The sequence below is a fragment of the Tasmannia lanceolata genome, unplaced genomic scaffold (assembly GCF_043159265.1).
Source record: "Tasmannia lanceolata isolate RefF3 unplaced genomic scaffold, GAP_Taslan_0.1 ptg000011l, whole genome shotgun sequence".
Taxonomy (NCBI): Eukaryota; Viridiplantae; Streptophyta; class Magnoliopsida; order Canellales; family Winteraceae; genus Tasmannia; species Tasmannia lanceolata.
Genome location: NW_027518688.1, coordinates 26,226,575 through 26,245,978, shown reverse-complemented (window position 1 = coordinate 26,245,978; position 19,404 = coordinate 26,226,575). Strand labels below are relative to the sequence as shown.

The following is a 19,404-nucleotide window of genomic DNA, read 5'->3' as shown; positions in this document are numbered from 1 at the left end:
AACTTATGATGGCCCACAAGATCAACGTTCCCGATTTATGATGGCCCACAAGATCAACGTTCCAGATCGCCACAGCCTACAGGCTATCATTTGAGCTCGACTAAGGTTAGCAATCCTATCAGGAGTGTCAATGGGCTGGACCACTCGCTGGCTCGCGCGAGAGAGAGAGAGAGAGAGAGAGAGAGACCATGGAAAAGTGGTGCGTATGCATGGGACATAACTATTAAATCTGAGGGCATTATCAATGATGGTGATGGAACATAATGTAAATAGGTTGTTCCCCGAAAAATCATTTCCGTAGGATCATCGACCTCCGACCTTCCTCTATAGAAGGGAGGGTCAGGATCATCTTATAGAAATGATATTTTAGGCACAGCCTGTTTATGTTGTGGCCCATCACTTGGGCGGTTTGGATCATCCTGTAGCGTCGTCCGTACAGATCTTTTGGAAAAAAAGGGACACCATATAAAGGGATAGGATTTATTCGCCCCCAATAGGATAATGCGCCCTCCTGTTTAAGGTGATTTGACGTCAAAAAAGCACTAAATTCTGGCCACAATTCATGTTAGAGTGGGTCGCATTATCCTACGACGGGGCGAAAAAAATCTTCTCTCCATATAAAAACTCTGGAAAACCAGTAGGGTATCTTTCACAGACACTCCCAAATTTACAAGACAAACCCTCTTTTCTCAGGTGAATGCAAAAGCGAAGTAGCGAACCCCCCATCTCTCTCTCTCTCCCTCTCTCGACTGTGTCAGCCTCTCCTCCTCCTCCGACAACAAAACCCTAGCTCTAAAACCTCAAAACCCTAGCATTTCTACCCTATTCTCTTCACTGCGATTCGCGAGAAAACAGTAGAACATAAAAGAAGCTCGGATTCGAGATCCGCCATTAAAGACCAAAATCAAACCTCTTCGAATCGCAAAATACCTAGAAATCTCATAACTCCTACTAGAATGTAAAATAATCGACGAAAGCAATGCATTCCCTCTCTCAAAACCCTAATTTTCCTTATTTTTTTGCTTTTAATCCTCCTCAAACCCTAGAATTCCTAGAAGAGGCTTTAACGATCCAAGAATGATTGATGTTAGGGATCAGGATGCAGATCTCTGCCATGGCTCCGAGTCCATTAACTGTTCCCCCATCAAACCCTCCCTCTTCTTCTTCCATGCGATCTCCTCTTCAAAATCAGCTCCCATCCTCGCTCTCTCTCGGTTTACTCTCTCTCCCTCCCTCTAATTCTCCGGCAGGTTCGCTCCGGCAGCCTCCGGTGCCCTCTGATCATCACGCGGCAGGGCCGGAGCCAATTGCCGCTGCATATCCGGTGGGGGAGCCTGTAGTTGCTAGGGTTAGGCTTTCGGACATTGTGCCCTATGAAGGGGCACCCTGCGCGGCTTATGTTAGGGCAGTGGAGGCGCTTTCGGGATCATTAATGAAGTATAATGCGGTGGTAATTGAGCTCGGAAGTGAAGAATCGACTCTGATGAGGTGTGCTTTTGAGTCGGTGAGGTTTTATTTCAGGACGAGGGCTCAGAGCGGCGGTAGTGGTGGTAATTGGGGGAAGTCTGGTAGAGGTGTTTGTGTTTATCGCGCTGGAAGGTAGGAGCTCCTTACTGGATTAATTGGTTTTCTTCTTCTTTTTGTTTTATTGCTATCTTTGGTTTTAACTTGACAAAGTAGTTTACTAAAGAAATTGTTGTTAAGATTGCCATTCAAAAAAGGGAAATTGTTGTAAGGTATATATGTATATGAATCTGAGAAATGTTGCCATAACTATGACATGCTAACGTGAAAACCATAACTATACACTACATGTTGGATATGCTTTGTTGGTTAGATTTGTTCACATGGGCAAGTATTAGGACTTGTTTAGCAGAAAGAGGAAGATGTATATGATTGTTCATTGAGGGTGATATATGTAGTTGCTGGATGGGGATATGTTTTGGAGAAGTTTCTCTGTCATGGTCTTACTCTGATGAGGCATGTATGTTAGAGCTTCAGCCTTTGTTCAATCATCGTCAGTCTTAATGAAGTTTAACTCTGACGAAGAAATGGAGGAAGCTCCAGTCCTAGCAGTGCTGCTGCTGCTGCTGCTTGTTTGTTTTTTTTTTTTTTTTTTTGGTTGTTTTTTTTTTGTGTGCTACCTTATGTATGTGTTGTTCTCCTATGTTGGTCTTCTAGGGAGGAGGATTCTACTGTGGCAGAGGTTGGTGAATTGTTTATCGCATTTACTGCAGCGTTATTGATTATGGGGCCTTGTAATGTGATTTTGTGGGGGTTTTTTTGAACTAGTAATAAAATAAAACAATTACAGAATTTACAATAGGGCAGAGCATAGTTGCCGGAAACTCCTTGGGCGGGTGTGATACCAGTTTCCCCTAAAACGCGTTTCTCGCGGTTGGGAAGCTCGTTTCCCCTAAAATGAGGGAAACACGTTTAAGAAATGTTTCTAAAATATGGTACGAAATTGGAGAAATGTTTCTGAAACACATGTGAAACATATGGAGAACTTATGTAAATAATGTGTAAACGCATGACAAACGTATGCACTGGTAGAAAACCCATATGAAACGGGTAGGAAACATGTGTGGAACTTACGAAAATCATTTTGGAAAAAACACATGATTTTCTAAGACGTTTCTCATACGATTTTCTATTGTTTCTCGTTTCTCGTTTCCCCTGTAGTTTTTTTCATGCATTTTCCGTTTCCGTTTCACGTTTCGTTTCCCGAATTTGTTTCCCACCCTGGTAACTATGGGGCAGAGATTGCCCTGAATAGATTGAATCCGTAAACACCCTCCATCGTTAACAGATCTGCCGTCTTGTTGGCTCTGTGCGGGATGTGGTCTAAAGCAGGGATTGCGAGTTACAGGCAGTAATCTCTCTAATCTCATCGATGACGTTGTTAAAGAGCCATGACCCCAATACATCTTCTTTGATTCATGAGATCACACTAGCTGAATCGCCCTCCACTGTCGTCATCATACCTCCCCTATGATGAGACAAGAACAACCTAAATCTTTGGTTCATGATATCACAATAGTTGAATTGCCCTCCACTGTCATCACCTGCGATGAGACATGAATTGCCTAAGGCCCATGAGTCTAGCATGAACCTCTGCATTGATAGTCCTTATCAGACCGGGGAATGGGAGGAGCATTGCAACCACCTGGTTCCTCATGACTGCACCGCTGCTTGCTAGGTCCGTATTTCCAAGGAAGGGCTGTCAAAGTTAATTTTCAACGAGTTAGGTGGGGTGGGAGAGACCACTTTGGAGAGCACTTATCCTTTTGCACTCTATCTTTGATAATAGCCTCCCAATTAGAAACCAAATCAAGGGTAGAATACCTTCTAAGCTCCCTTCTTGTTGGCCCCAATTAGATGGATCGATAATGTCGTGTTGTGATCATAAGAGCAAGGTAAGGGAGCGTGGGAGATACACCGCCAAAGGGCTCGTGTGGAGCTCCACCAAAACATTAATGAACACCAAACTATAAAGAACTTTATATATCAAGACACACTTACAAGAAATCTATACACTTGTTCTCCCTTGAACCTTCTCTCAAAGCTTTCCCGTGAAGTTCTTTAAGCTTACAATTTTTAGAGCGATGACTCCATACTTATAGACTCAAGCCATACCTAAAATAGCAAATTCATTAATCACATAGTTGTAGTTCCCATGAGTCTTCTAGGTATCCTAAGCCACAACATAGGAACTTACCATTTGACTCTTTGATATTCTAGCTAGACAAAAAGAACTCTAGAGAACACAAAAGACTTTCATTTTCAACACATGATAATATCCTAGAAGACTACAATGACTTTTCACAAAACCTTACACCTTAATTTTGATTTGCAATTTCCAACACTTCTACTGCTGTCCTAAAGGAGGATCCAACAATTGATTTCTCTAACCATCCCAAAAAATGAGTTCTCTTTCTTCGAATGTTCTTCGGTTCCTTTCCATCCAAAGTCCCCACATAGCTGCAAATGAGGCCATACTTCATAGAAGCCTACATTTCTCATCAAGGTGCCTGCCATCCCTCCAAAAGGGAGAAAATGGAGGATGGGAAAACCCATGATATACTGAAACATCTATGGATGTGGTCCTATATGACTAGCGACCCTACAATGTATAAAAATATGGTTATGATTCTCCTCTCGAACTTTACATTGAATGCACATATTCACCATATATCACCACTTCCCTTTTAGAATATCATCCATGTTAATCTTTTCGTGGGCCATTGTCAATCCAAAACTTTGGACCTTTGCGTGAATGGGCACCAACCAGCTCCTAGACCATTTACTTCAAGGATTAGGACATCTTACCATGCAATATAAAAATGACCGAACAGTGAACTCGCCTCTTGGACCTGATGCCCAAATTCTTCTATCACCAATGTGAGAAGAAATGAATACACTCTCAAGGCACACAAGGAGTTGAGCCCAAATCAATCTCCTCACTCTCTAGGTGACAACGACACAACCACTCCCCAAATGACCCTTCCCCCCAATCTCGTGGGTTAATTAGTAATGAAATGCACTCCGGAAGGATGGCAATGTCTTAGATGGCATATATGGCTTTTCCTAGTGGATAACTGTTTATAGCCACTGGGAGACTAACTGTCAAAGTTTTAAATTTCGGTTTCAGTTTTGCCTTCATTGGAAATGGAAACTTTTCGGTTTCTGTTGGAAATTTTGGTGGAAATCCTGTGGAATCATTTAAGTATATGGAAACATACGCAAATGATAGAATTTAAAGATGAAACTTTAGGAATTCTAGAATTAGCACAAATATGCACTTAGAAGCCATCACATAAGCAAGAAGATCATCCATAATGATTAAAAACATCAAACATCTAGTGACATGCGCCACTTGTCTGATAATTTAGTACACACCAATTTCACAAGTAACTCATATTAATATTTATATATAACACATGCACCACATTTCGCATGCGATTAATATAAATATAATTATGTAATCAGACTGATATATATTATGCTAGAGTTTCACTTACGATTTCGGTTTATGCATTTCGGTCTTTTTGGTTTCCGTGGGGATGGAAACATAAACATTTTGGTTGTTTCGTGTCGGTTTCGGTGGGGCATTGAATATTCATCGTACTGTGGGCAGACTATTTCTATTTGGAGAATTGGGATCATATCCCTTCCTTTCTCTGGTATTTTTGCTTTGTTTTGCTTATTGTTGGATGTTTTCATAAGCTTTTGAAAAACATGTTTATACTTTTGGTACTGCATCCATGGAAATGCTGATTATAGTTATTGGATACTCAGATAAGAGTACTTCTATCAGAAACAGTGTATGAGACCCCATCATATTTAGAAAATTCACATACGCAGTCCTTGCCATATCAGATATCTACACCCATACCTTGGTCACAACATAGTAGGCCTATAGAGTAAAATATTGGCATTTTATTCTAAATTCACATGCGCAGCCCTTCATTTCTCTGGTATTTTTGCTTTGTTTTGATTATTGTTGGATGTTTTCATTTTAACTTCTGAAAAACCATGTTTATACTTTTGGTGCTGCATCCATGAAAATGCTGAGTATAGTTATTGGATACTCAGATAAGAATACTTCTATCAGAAACAGTGTATGAGACCGATCATATTTAGAAAATTCACATACGCAGTCCTTGCCGTATCAGATTTCTACACGCATACCTTGATCACACCGTAGTAGGCCTATAGAGTAAAATATTGGCATTTTATTCTAAAGTCCCTTGAATAGAAGCTTGAAAGTTCTGATCTTGTTTGGATATCATTTGATCATAGTTGGCTTCATGCAGTGCTGCTTCAGTGTTTGTTTCACCTTGTACATATAGTTCAGTGTATCCATAGATTATGGAGTGGTATTTTCTCTACTCTTATGAATTCGGCCCCCTACCGATTACATAATTTATGCTTGTTATCGTCTTTTAATTAACTCCCTCCTTTTCATGGTAGGGCTTTGGAAGATGGAGATTCATCACCTCCATGCATGAGTGAAGCTTTTAGATGTTTGGGGAAGGCAGCTCGTGCAGCGCTCTGTGCAATAGCCAGGCATCTCCGTCTACGCAGCGAGTAATGATGGAATTGGTAGTTTGTTTTATTTGAATGCATCTCCTTTACAATGAATGCATCTAATTTTGATTTATGTCTTTTGGATTTTGTTTCTCCTTTTTTGAAATGCTTACCGGCAGTGTTTTCAACCATTTGCTTGATGATAACCCGTTGCCAGCCAATGAGGCATCTTCGTCGGTGCTGGTTGCATCCTATTCTCATTCATGTTTTCAGAATGGCAAGGGTCCTATTGGGGCAGGAAAACCTTTGATGGGTGCTGAGGTTGAGAAGGGGTTGTTGACATTGATTGCTTCAGATAATCCTGGGATTCAGGTATTTCTCTCTTGCCTTTCAAGGACTTTTTGGGCTAGATTACGCTGCAGAAATTGATCTGTTTTGGTACCAATGCAGTACTGGAAAAAATTTAATGTGAATCCTAGGCTCTGATACCAATTTGATGTAACCCTAGCTCTGATATCAATTTGGTGTGAACTACCTTTGATACCAATTTGGTGCAAACTGGGTATGCGGTTGAATTCTGGGAATTTAGGAGCATAATATGGGTTCTCATTCAATAGAAAACAACCGTGCGCATTCCCAAAATCAGATTAAACTTTCTATACGATTCAATTACAGTCTAGATTTTGTAGGAAATCATAACAACGTGCAGCCGTTCATCAGATAGGATTTAACTCTACCCATGCAGTTTCCATATATCAAATATTTAACAAAACAACTAGCTACTGGAATTCCGTACATCAAATCTATAACAAAGTATCAGCCTTGGCACTGGGCTTCCCGGTCCAGGATGAAGATTATGATCTAGGATGTGTGAAAGGAAAAATGTAGGATGGGCTGCAAAGATAGAGGTGATAGATCCGTACCTGGGAGTGACGTGCCAAGCTTTGTGCCTTGATCGTCCACTGTTGTAGGATGTGTCTGAGAGAGGAGAGAAAGTTACAGTTAGGGAATGAACAGTCGATCTCTACCAAAGCAAGTAGAAATGAAGGAAAGAATAATTAAGATCAAGAAAGATCATGAAAGGAAGAACAAGATCCAGAAAAGAATAAATTGAAGAAAAGAAAAGAAAAGATCAAGATTAAGAAAAGGAGGAGGAGAAGGAGGAGGCAGTGGAAGAGGAAGAAAAGGTAAGGGGGAAAGGAGAAACAATTTATATACCTAACTGATAAGGATGAAAGGGAGAAAAAGAGAGAACGATTTAAAAACTGAACTGGGAAATGGTAAAAAGGGGGAAAATGTGAGAAAAATGAATGTATGATGTAAGAAGGGAGAAATTTGAGTACTAGAAGATGGGAGGTGAAAGAGAGAGAAGATAAGGGGAGAATAACTTGTGACTGGGTGTTCCTTCAGCTTTCTTCAAAATAGAATCAAACTTGGTAAGGGTTGAAGTAATTTATCCAACTAGAAGTTGAAATTTTTTTACTAGAAATAATCCCATAAAGGCCTGAAAAATAATCTAGTCAATTAGCAATATGGCAGTTGCAAATAAATCAAATCAACTCACCGGTGTATTGAATGAGCACAATCATGCCCTTCAAATAATGTAGCATTGGCACAAAACTTTTGTAGTATCACACCACGGGAATTTTGAGCTTCACACCTGTAGAGCTGCTGAGTTTTTCTTTTCAAAATCCAAATAAAAAAAAGAAAAATTACATCAACAACACCTTATAAAGCTTTCTGACCTCTTAAAACCCTAAAACTAACCGTAGTTGTTGATCTTCTAATTGTAAGAGACCTAACTTGACCTAAAGGAAAATTCTAAACATCACCTAAGTTATAAAATCTTCTCTCATAATCACTGCTCATGTTTTAAATAACTTGCTCGTGTTTTAAATAAGACCCAACTTAAAACCGAAGTGTTAAAATATGATGGGGTCATTGAAGCTCCTACTGTTCTTGATAGATGTTACTTCTTGAAAATAATCACCACTTTGTAGGCATAGGGCTTTCTGTCATTATTTTCTTTATTTCCTTCCAGAATAATTGGAAACAGCAACGAATTGCTATCCGTTTTCCATGCAAATATTCCACGTCACTTGTGCTGATATATTTTTTTGTTTATTGTGATCCTCAAATCATTTTTATCAGTTTTGTTTGGCATAGGTCTGTGACCCAAATGGTCGCTGGTACCTAGCAGACAATGGGTCTGGCCCAGGGGATCTTTTGCTGGTTACTGGCAAGGCACTCAGCCATGCTACTGCCGGCCTTCGTCTTGCTCCCTCGTATAGGGCGGCTCTTGACTATTCTTCAGTCTCTATTACGGGTGGAAGGTCTAATTTTCATTCAGTTCATTGCTTTTATTTTTGTGTCCTATGATTTTAGCTAAGTTCATACTGTTATGGAGATCATATAGTTGAGAGTTCCATGCAATTAATAGTAACCTTATCTCAGTTGCCTTTATGTTTGTAGGACGTCACTGGCATTTAGGCTCATGCCACAAGGCAATGCTATATTAGACTGTTCTCCAATTGCGGCAGCTGGTCATGTGATTCCTCAAAGCTATGTACCAATCTCTGTAAGCCAGTTTATGGACGACCTGTCTGCTGAGGAAGATGCGGTCTGCACCCGTTCTGAAAGTAATTATGTAAGTTTATTTTTAAGCTGGAAAAATAAGATAGAATAAGTTGCTAACATCATCTGTATATGTACTCTTATGTCCTTTTCTTCCTCAATTGTATAACAGTTTTTATCAATTCTGGACCCCAGGAAGCTCGGAATAATTTAAATATGGAACCGTCATTGAGAAGCGTTCTCTCAGATCCCATATCGTGAGTTTGCAATCTTACTTTGCATTTTCCCCCTTTCTTTTGTGTTTTGGTAAATGATCCTGATCCATTTGTTGGCGTACTAACTGGAAGTTTATAGAAATTATTTTTTTTATCATTTTTTCTTCTTTAGCCATCACTATTTCTTGTTGAGCGTACTCAAATACGAAGCAACCCTATTCCACCTATCATGAAATGTGGTAAACGTTCTTGCACAATCAAGGAACTGGGAAATTTCAAGTGAACCAATGGATAACCTCAAGTTTAGAGGCTCTATCTCTCTATCTATCTAGCTATCATTCGATCTATAATCTATGATAAGCATGTTTCTTTCCATTGAAATTCGCTTTCTTTCCTAGAAATTTTTTATTGGAAAACCTTTTCATTATGCCTCATATTTTGTTTTGATGGGGGTAGGGCCTAACACTTTATACCCAAGCATAGCTTGGGTGGGGGCTACCATTTTACACTTGATGTGGTGGGCCCACTATTTTACACCTCATGCTATGATGAGGTGGGGTCCACCATTTTACACCTCGTGTTTTGATGTGGTGGGCCCACCATCTCCACCGACGGGATGGAGCCAATGTCTTACACCTCATGTTTTTATGGGATGAGGCCTGCCATTTAACACCTCAGGTTTTGATGGGTGGGGCCCACTATCTCCTACTCAAACCTATGCGTAGGGTGGAGCCCACCATTTTACCCCTACTGTTATTGATGATGTGGGGTCCACCATCTCTATCCAACCCTGTGCATTAAGATGGCCCCCATCATTTTACTCCTAATGTTTTGATGGTGTGGGGCCCATCATTTTATGGCCATGCATAGCATGGATCCATAATACTAGGAAAATATAAGTCTACTAGTGGCTTGGGCAACCTGCCAAAGGGACATAGAAGTCATAGTTGATCATTTAAAGGAAATTTTAGCTTATCGTACTTACGTAGCATACAAGTGTTGAGGAGCTCAATCACACAAGTATGTGCGTGCAGCATTGCAACCAAAATGAAAGTAGACTTCAAATTAATATTGTTTTGATTTACTGGAAATGTGCACATTGCTTTGCTATCTCCATGGTTATGACCTCCTTTTTTAATAATATTTTGTAATATTGTTGGCAAGAAAGTTTCTCTATGTTGATGGGAATCCTCAAAACTGTTGGTGTTTACTGAGAAAGCTGCACAAGTTCTATACCTATTTTTGTAACCTCAGCTGCAAAATCTGGCAAATAGTTGAAAAAAATTGTGTTTAATTTACAAATATCCATGACAGCGGATATTCCAAAATCCTAATATTTGTGCATTTATCAGAAAAAAAAAATGCAAATTCGGCAAAAAAAAACATGACAAATTAGTGAAAAAAATGATAACCTTTATTCCACCTAGCATTCTCTTTTCTTCTTTTATTTCTTTCTTTCTTATCATATCGTGCTATCCTTCTTTGGACTCAATGACAAGCTGGACAAATACATATATAGTTATGGAATGTAATTGTAATGTTATGTAATTACTGAATTTTTCTTTTTCTTTTTCTTTTTCTGATCTGTTGATGTTCTAGTGGCGCTTTCCTTGACGATGCTGTGGTTGTTTCTTGTGGACATACATTTGGTGGTCTCATGCTGCGGAAGGTCCTTGAAATGGTATGTGCAACTTCTTCCTAGTTTGCAAAATTCTGATGAATGAAATCTCTAAGTAATGCCTTTCTATTTTTCATTTGGATTCTGAGATATCTGCCACACATTCAGTGTAATAAATGCATATGTAACTGCACTTCATGGATTTACATTGATAATGTCGAAACCATTCAAAAAAGAAAAACAATGATAATGTTTGACAACGACCAAAGAATAATGATTATTTTCCATTCTTTATATTATATTAATGTATTGTGGTTTTTATAAGTATTACTTCCATACGCATCATACGCATTAGTGCACATAAAAATCAACCCTGCCCCTCTAGTGAAGGCATCTTTTGATGCCCGTTACCACATGTCTCAGATTGCAAAGTAGAAGTGATACCGTTTTCGCGTTCAAACCTATGGGTAGTGTGAACGCACATGGGTACAACATTCACCAAGTTTTGTTGAAGCAGAGTATGCCTTTGAGGTGATTTGGCATGAACATATTGTTGCGAAATTCTAGAATTATGAATAGAAGTATAGAAAATTATAAGAAAAGAAATTGTAAAATTTAAGAATTTAGAGAAAAGTTGTGTTAAGAATACAAACTTGACCCTTATCAAGATTTTTTAGAGTGCTTTCATCATTTTTGGGTGCATTAGTGGCAAGTGAAATTTGGTATCTTATAATTTTTCTTGGAGGAGCTAGAGCATGATTTGTCTTCCTGCACGATTTGTAGGTTTGGTGAATGTTGGTGTGATTTAAAGTGTATTTGTTGCTTATTCGTTTAATTATTCTTTTATGGGTTGTACATGAAAGTACTCGTCTATTGGTTTTGAATGATACTTTCTCGCTCACCCATTTATTCGTAATTGAAAGAATCCATGCACCAAGTGTGATCTTCTGGGATTTGTTTGTTCCTAATTCAAGTCTTGGCTTTCGAATAGGATACATCTTCAAAGTGAACAGTACTTTTTGGGGGCAGAGTGTCTGATTCCGTGTTTTTATTTGGAAATCTGTTATTTTACCACTGCATTGATATGAAGAGACCTTGTCATGATAATAACGTGCGTAATTCTATGTGTGGCATTTCTTTCATAGCCGTTCTCTCTGTGGTGAAATAGAATACAACCAAGGGCTTGTTTGGGTGTTCACGATTTCTGGGAACACAGCTGTGTGTGGGTGCCCATTCTGCAAATGGGACGATAGTTGCTTGGAAATTGTTTCTTCCCAGCTCATGTTTTGGGGAGGAGTGCATGTGAACGACTTTGACTTTGGGAGAACCCAAAACAGCTCACTTCCAAAACTCACCAATGGTTAGGGCTGGCAATGGGGCGGGGCAGGGCCGGACGTTGCATTCCCCGTCCCGCCCCCGACTTGGGGAAAATTCCCCGTCCCACAGGGGAAATCTAATTCCCATCCCCGCCCCCGCCGGGGAAAAAAACCCATACAATTCCCGCCCAATGAAATAAGAAATGTGAGGACTACTTACATATAGAATATAAGACAAACTTAAATCATAAGCATATTTTTATGGAAAATGATATTTGCACAACCTCAGTTGTCTTTTCTTCATTAATTTGCTCGTGAAAGCCTTTGGGAAATGAAATGATCATTTGATAGATCTTCAAATTTTAAATAAGTTATTTTTTATGATGCAAGGTACGAGTAATGAATCGGGGCGGGGCGGATCGGGACGGGACGGGACGGGGCCAAGGTCCTCCCCGTCCCCGCCCCGGGGAATTTTTTAAATCCCCGCCTAGATTGGGGAATCCCCAGTTTTCCTGGTTAAATTGCCAGCCCTACCAATGGTTCCATACATGGATGCCAGATGTCCCCATCCGAGATCTTGCGGACCTTTGGGAATGTGGGCCCTTTGTTGTATTTTTGTTGTCTTTGGTCCGTCCAATGTGATTCATTATATCCTTTGTGTTAGATAAATTTTGGTACTGATTAAGGGAAAAAAAACAACTAAAAGCTTTATGTGCTGATTGCAACAGTCCAAATGTAGCCTTTGCAACAGAGAAATTGATGGCAGGACTTTGATCCCTAATCATGGTGTGTGCTAATTTCTTTTACTTTATCCAAGTCTTGATTGTATTTTATCATGTAGTGTAAAGTTTTTCGTTGCACACTGAAACTGAGCTACTCCACAGCTTTGAGGGCCGCGGCTGTAGCTGTGAAACATGAAGATGACCGAAGACTCTTCCATAATGCAGCTGTCCGTAAACGAAGGAAAGAAGTGGGTGAGCATATGGATTCACTGAAGAGACTAAATAAGGTATACTCATGAGAAATGCCATCAGAAGAGTGGCTTAAATGACAATTTTTCTATCGCTTGCCCAATAGGATGGACAGAGGACACCCTGACTGATCTTTTATTTTAAAATGCCACATTTTACCGCAGTTGTATATTCCATTTTATTTGTAATTACTTGAACTTGAACGTCATTGTGCCTGCTCCATTACATCTTGATCATCACTCCCTTGAATTCTGCATCTACTAGTGAGTCCTACTCCAACCAAATGAGTCATGTACCCCCTCATGAAAAGCCAGTTTCTCCTGTTTTTCAGGAAAATGGGGAAATGGCTGCTGATGGTGACAGTCCAAGGCCACAAAAGGGGGTTCAATATCCATTTGCAGTGAATGAGAAGGTTGTCATTAAGGTGAGCTATTTTAATTGATTATTGGCTATTAACTTTTCAAGATCATGAACCATGAAAGGAAAACAAGTTTTGAAGGTGGTAGTCGTACAGGGAAATAGAAGGACTCCCGACAAATTTGTGGGGAGGGAAGCAGTCATCACATCTCAATGCCTGAATGGCTGGTGAGTTTGGAGAATCCCATTTGTTTTATCTTCTTTTGAACTTCAACGTCTCTCACGAATGTTCAATGAATTACAAAGAAAAAGAACACTGAAGTATTGTTTTCATGAACACATTTTGATAGCTCCACGTTTCATTATTAGCAATGATTTTATTTTTCGAGTCATGATATTCTTATCCTGGCATTATTTGTTTTGTTCCATTTCTCTATTTATTTATATATTGTAAATGCTGAATGCTGCAAAGGATTCTGTTGGTGGGAAGTTTGAAAATTTTTGTGAAGTTGACACCTCAAAAATTGAGTCAGCTTGAGATGAGCTCATGTATGAGAAGTGAAAGAATGGGTTTGGGCTTGGATTTTACTTGGCGGGCATGGGCATTTGACACCTCCAAAATTGAGTCAGCTTGAGATCAGCTCATGTATGCGTAGTGAGAGAACGGGTTCGGACTTGGGTTTTCCTTGGCGGGCATGGTTAAATTGAATGCAAATGCCCATGTCATCCTCAATTTCAACTATTAATCAGATTGTGTTATGTTCGTAACTCAGTTTTTTGTGTATTAAGGACACATAACATACTTTTCAGTTTAGACTTAGGGGCCGTTTCGATACGAGGATTTTAGAATCTTGGATTTCCTCAAAATTGTAGATGGGAGACGAGAGAAGAAAGAGAACAGCCATCATTTCCTGATTTCTCGCCCTTCTTTGCGACAGCCAGAGAGCAGGAGATCGTCCCATTTCCAGGTTTTAGAAATCTCAAGATGGGGGAGAGATTTCTAAAACCTGGATTGCTTACTTAAAATCCAAGAAACGCTGTCAGGACAGCATGCAGCACCTTGATCATGAACCTTCTTTTACACTGTTTTCAAACTAAAGTGGCTTGGATACGCGGATTTTAGAATCCAGGTTTTGAAAACAGTGTAAAAGAGGGTTCATGATCAAGCTGTTGCATGCTGTCCTGACAGCTTTTCTTGGATTTTAAGTAAGAAATCCAGGTTTTAGAAGTTTCTCCCCCATCCTGAGATTTCTAAAACCTGGAAACGGTATGATCTCCTGCTCTCTGGCTCGTCAGAAAGAAGGGTGTGAAATCAGAAAACAACATACGGTCTCCTTTCTTCTCTCATCTTCTATCCAGGATTTTGAGGAAATACAGGATTCTAAAATCCGCATATCCAAACGGCCCCTTCATGGTTGGTGACGTCTAGGATTTCTTTTTCCATGACTGGGAAATTGCCGTGCACTTTTTCCATCCAGTCATAATGTACATTGTTCCTGTTACTACCAATTTGTCGATTCTGACTTGAAAACCTTTTTTTGCAGGTATCTTCTCAAGATTCTGGATAGTGGAGAAAGCGTTCGTCTGCAATACCGGTCTCTGCATAAAATCTCCAGTTGTCAGTCCAACAATAGGATTGAATCACAACCAATGATTCAGAACAGCAGTTGATCAAGCTACGAACATTTCAAACAAGTTGTCATTTTCACAATGATCCCTTCATTTTACGAAGTCAGATAGAGCCGCCACGACCCAGATAGTCTCTAAACTCATTTGCGGGTTCCTGTAAAAATGCAAGATGAGATATATGTAATTTAAAATGGGTAAAAGTTGCCGGGCCAAGATCAAGAAACGACCAGTTGGGAACCCAGATGTGATACGCTAGAATTGAAAAGTTGATAAGGAATGCCTATTAGTAAAACAAGTTCATTAACACGAGCTTATCTCAATCAGGTGGTTTCACCACATTCCACGGGCAGTTTGAATGAGGGATGGAGAAGGCAATAAATGCCACTCTCAGGACTTTAGATTCGGATTTGAACTTTCTCCTTCTCATTATGTATGAACCATCTTATTCCAGAGGGGCTGTCAGGGAGATTAACAGGTGGAATTTGCCGAACTTATTTTCCACAAACATCATGGCATGGCTGTGTGATTTGCTCCGGTGCGACTTGTTCAGCTAGAAAAGGTATAACCCTATGGCAATCATGGTTTAAATATTCACCCAAATGGATATGAAACAGTCCCATTGTTTTCACATCTGTTGATACTGAAACCGAAACCGAAACGCATCTCGAAACCGAAATCATAGGTTCATTACTGGTATACTATATGAGAAAACGGTTTCTACACACAAGTGTAGATAAGTTATCTACAGACTAGCTTAAAATACAGTGGAGAGCGTATTGTTTGGGTGATTCAAACCATTCATTTGATTGGCCCTCACATAGACAGGGTGTCCACAAAAAATCAGCTCCATATGATCATCCCATCCCAACCCTACGATTTGTGGACGTAAAATAGATGTGTATAAACCTTCACAAATCTGTCCATTTTTTGCCTCCACGGTTCAAAGGGTTAGGATGATCTTATGAAGCTGATTTTTTGGGCACACCCAATCTATGTGAGGGCCCATCAAATGAATGCTTTGGATCACCCAAACAATGTGGGGCCCCACTGTATTTTAAGCTAGTGTGTAGATAACTTATCTACACTTGTGTGTAGAAACCGTTTTCTCATACTATATTAGCATTTACTGCGTAGTAATAGTTTTATGAATTGCATGTGAATTGTGGTGTGTATATCATGTCTGAATGTTTATAATATTTATATGAATTACATATGAAATGTGGTAAGTATTAAATTATTAAACATGTGAGACAACAAATGTTTAATATGAATTACCTATGAGTTGAGTTGAGTTGAGTCGTGAGACAACACGTCGATAGATGTTCGATGTTATAAACGCATTATGGGCATTCCTATGAACACATTATCATCCAATAAAGGTGGTCCCACTTACCTTGTGAAAAATTATGGTTTCAAATTTCGGTTTCGGAATGCATTTCGGTCCTCACTGAAATTTTTGGCCAAAATCAGTTTATATAATATTTTATCTCATTTGAAACTCCGGCCGAAATTTCTGGAAAATATTAAAAAATGCACAAAATCAAGATTTTTGGGTGAAATTCCTAACCGAAATTTTGTAACGTTTCTAGTATATACCCTGAGACCTGAAATTTCGGATTTTGTAAAAACTACTAGTGAAAGCTGGAAGAAACTCATTCTCTGATTCCTCGTTTTACTTGCTCATTCATGTTCTTCGGTTTCGGTCCCCACTGAAATCCGTAATTTCGGATTTCGGTTGAAATTTAAAACCATGTTAACAACTAATCAGAGAAGTATAATATAAAGAGAGGGGAAATGATATTCCCACTCACTTTTGTCTGTCATTTCCTAATATAAGAGTAGAAATGCAGTCATTTTACCGTAGCGTAAATCCAGGTGAATAGACTGTGTGTCTCACAACATGCATATAGTATTAAGAGAGAGAGAGAGAGAGAGAGAGAGAGAGAGAGATTTTCATTGGAGACCCATTTGTAGGAGAAATCCCAAGAGGGCGAAGAGTGAGGGCAAGGAGGGGGTGCCCACCACCGTCGGATTCGAACCATTTTGTGTGGTTGGGATGTCTCTTCCCGGAGGATGATGTGGTTTAGGAGGTGTTGGACGGTTTGGATGATTTGGAGGGTCTGGATCATCAGCTGGGGCCAGGGGTCGGGGTAAAGTGTCCACTTGGACTTTCATGCCCAATCCGCAATGTCCACGTGTCCCGCACATGAAGTATCTGGTGCCAGCTGTCTTTAGTGGGACCACTGTCTCCCCGTCGTTGTACGTCCTGATCGGGCTCCTCATGCTACACGTGTCATACGCATCTCGGTTCACTTCCAATACATCATGGGTTGGGTTGTACACGAATACTGAAACAAAATAAAATAGCCACATCAGATTAATTAAATGAACAAGACAAAATAAGTCAAAAGGTTATCCTGTGTGGATGTTATCTCCTGCGAAAGTCAGACGCGAAATTGCTTACCAGATCCTTTATATTTTATTTCATTTTTACCACATTTCTCACCAAATTGAAAATTCATGGGTTCTGAAGCAAATGCGGGTATTTCTGTCATTTACAGGGACTCTTTGGAGAATTACGAAAAATCTAAATTTTCCAAAGGGAAAATGATATCAGCACAACCATAACAAAAGACAAGATGTGTTAGTGTAAATATTAGAAATGGTCTTGCTGATATCAATATCCTTTTCCTACGTGAGAATAACGTAATCGTATCGGGATGAAATTCCCGCGTAAAACAGAAGACAACCGATCCGAGCCGTTGATCTCTGATATTCCATGGAACAGATCACGGCTCGGATCATAGGATGGCTTCCGTTAAACTCTGGAAAAAAAAATAAAAATCAGCGCATTCTAGCAAAACCAGAGGAAAATTGCTAATATGAGCCGATCTTGTTAATTCGTAAAATACCTAGGTTATCTCCCACGTAAAACGTCGTCTTCGAGCTCCAGCCCTGCAAATCGGACGATAAATCCCAACCAATGGTGTGATTCGATGCCGAGACACATCGAAACAAAACCGACATGATTATCACCACCAGGATCGTCTTCACAGCCCAAATTGGACTCAATTGATCCATCTCTCTATGGATTTTTTCACAAGAAATGCTACAAAAAGAAGACATCCATCAAAATCTCATAAATCTAAAAGATCTGGATCTCATTTTCAAACTGAAAAAAGAACATAAAGAAAATTTCAAGATCGGATGGACTTACACTTATTTGCTTGAATTTAGTACAATATAGCTGAAATCTCAGAGATCTAAAAGCTCTGGAGTCTGGATCTCGTTAAAAACTGAAAAAGAAACAGATAGAAAATTTTAAATTGCTTGAATTTAGTACATCTGATGAAATCTCAGAGATCTGAAAGCTCTAGACCTAGTATCAAACTGAATTCTTTTTTTTTTTATGAACGATCTGTAATTCTATTCTTTTGGTTGAAGATAGGATCAGCCTCTGAGAATTAGGTCATGATCTTTCGGTTTTCTAGACTTTCTTACGTGGATTTTTACTGACTGGGAGCTTAATTGAAACCTAGTAAAGATGAGTTGATCTAGAACAAAATCGTTTTACTCCAATGACTGCTTAAACAGATCTATTCAAGAAAAGAAATAACCGATCTATTCTTGATTAAACCTAAAGGAAGATCGTGATCTTTCCTCGATCTTGAGAAGTTACAGTCAAATAAAAAAATATCAAATGTCAGAAATTAAATCAAATTTCTAGCTAGAAACTTGTTAAAATCTCAAAAAATCAGTTTCGATTGTTTCTTATAGTCAAAAGAATTAACGAAGCTAAGAATTTCTTGCTAAAAACCCTAATAAAACCTCAGAAAGATGAGCTGATTTTGATTTATTGGTAATACCATCAAAAGAAAATAATCAAGAATATCTCGCTAGAAAATAAATAAAAAAGTCAAAAGAATTACCAAAAAATCTCTTCTCCTCGTTTGATTGTTGCAGAGAGAGAGAGAGAGAGAGAGAGAGAGAGAGAGAGAGGTTTGATTTGTTTTAGGAGGGGTGTTAGAATTCGCGCTCTTTTATATCAAGCAAATCCGCACGTGCTATGATTGTGGTAGTTTGTTATTTGCACGTGCCTGGTGGAGCCTTTTTTTTACTTTTCTTCATATTTTCATTCGTGGACCCACTGTATATGGTGGACATGTTTGTAGTGATCCTGGCCGTTTATCGAGGAGGTCCCCAGTAGCCTGATTTTGATTGTTAGGACAGAGATCTTACACCCTAGTTCAAGGCTTGAAAATCCAACGGTCAATTTTACCTCTCTGCACCCACTTTCAATGTTGGGCCCACAAGGTAGAAGTTATGATGAAAATCATATGTGGGGTCTACTATGTTCTAGACGCAACCATGGTTTAAAATTTCAGTTTCGGTACCGTTTAGGACCCATGAAATTTCAAAATTTCGGTTGAAATCCGGAACAAAAACAAAAAAAAGACGCCTATTTTATTCAAAATTAAATTTCGGTCAAATATTAAAAAAAAAAAAAAAACAGATTTTTTGGTTGAAATTTCGGAAAAAACAAAATTTCGCCTGAAATTCCGAAATTTCGGCTGAAATAAAATACTGTTTCGGAAAAGTGACATTTCGGTGTCGGCAACACCACATGTTGATAATGGCACTAACTTTGTTTTACACCTTTTTAATTAGCTTTTAATGGTTGGTACAGTACT

General features: G+C 39.2%; 1 protein-coding gene across 1 annotated transcript; it reads left to right on the top strand.

Moving 5' to 3' along the window:
- The first annotated feature begins 657 nt into the window (after positions 1-657).
- LOC143886817 (RING/U-box superfamily protein) lies at positions 658-15,341 on the top strand. The gene is made up of 12 exons (XM_077390951.1): positions 658-1,599; positions 5,977-6,093; positions 6,213-6,405; positions 8,200-8,366; positions 8,506-8,680; positions 8,803-8,864; positions 10,422-10,503; positions 12,485-12,542; positions 12,641-12,765; positions 13,059-13,151; positions 13,242-13,312; positions 14,629-15,341. Exons 1-12 carry the CDS (start codon positions 1,085-1,087, stop codon positions 14,753-14,755), a joined length of 1,785 nt encoding a protein of 594 aa, XP_077247066.1. The 5' UTR covers positions 658-1,084; the 3' UTR covers positions 14,756-15,341.
- Positions 15,342-19,404: the final 4,063 nt, after the last annotated feature.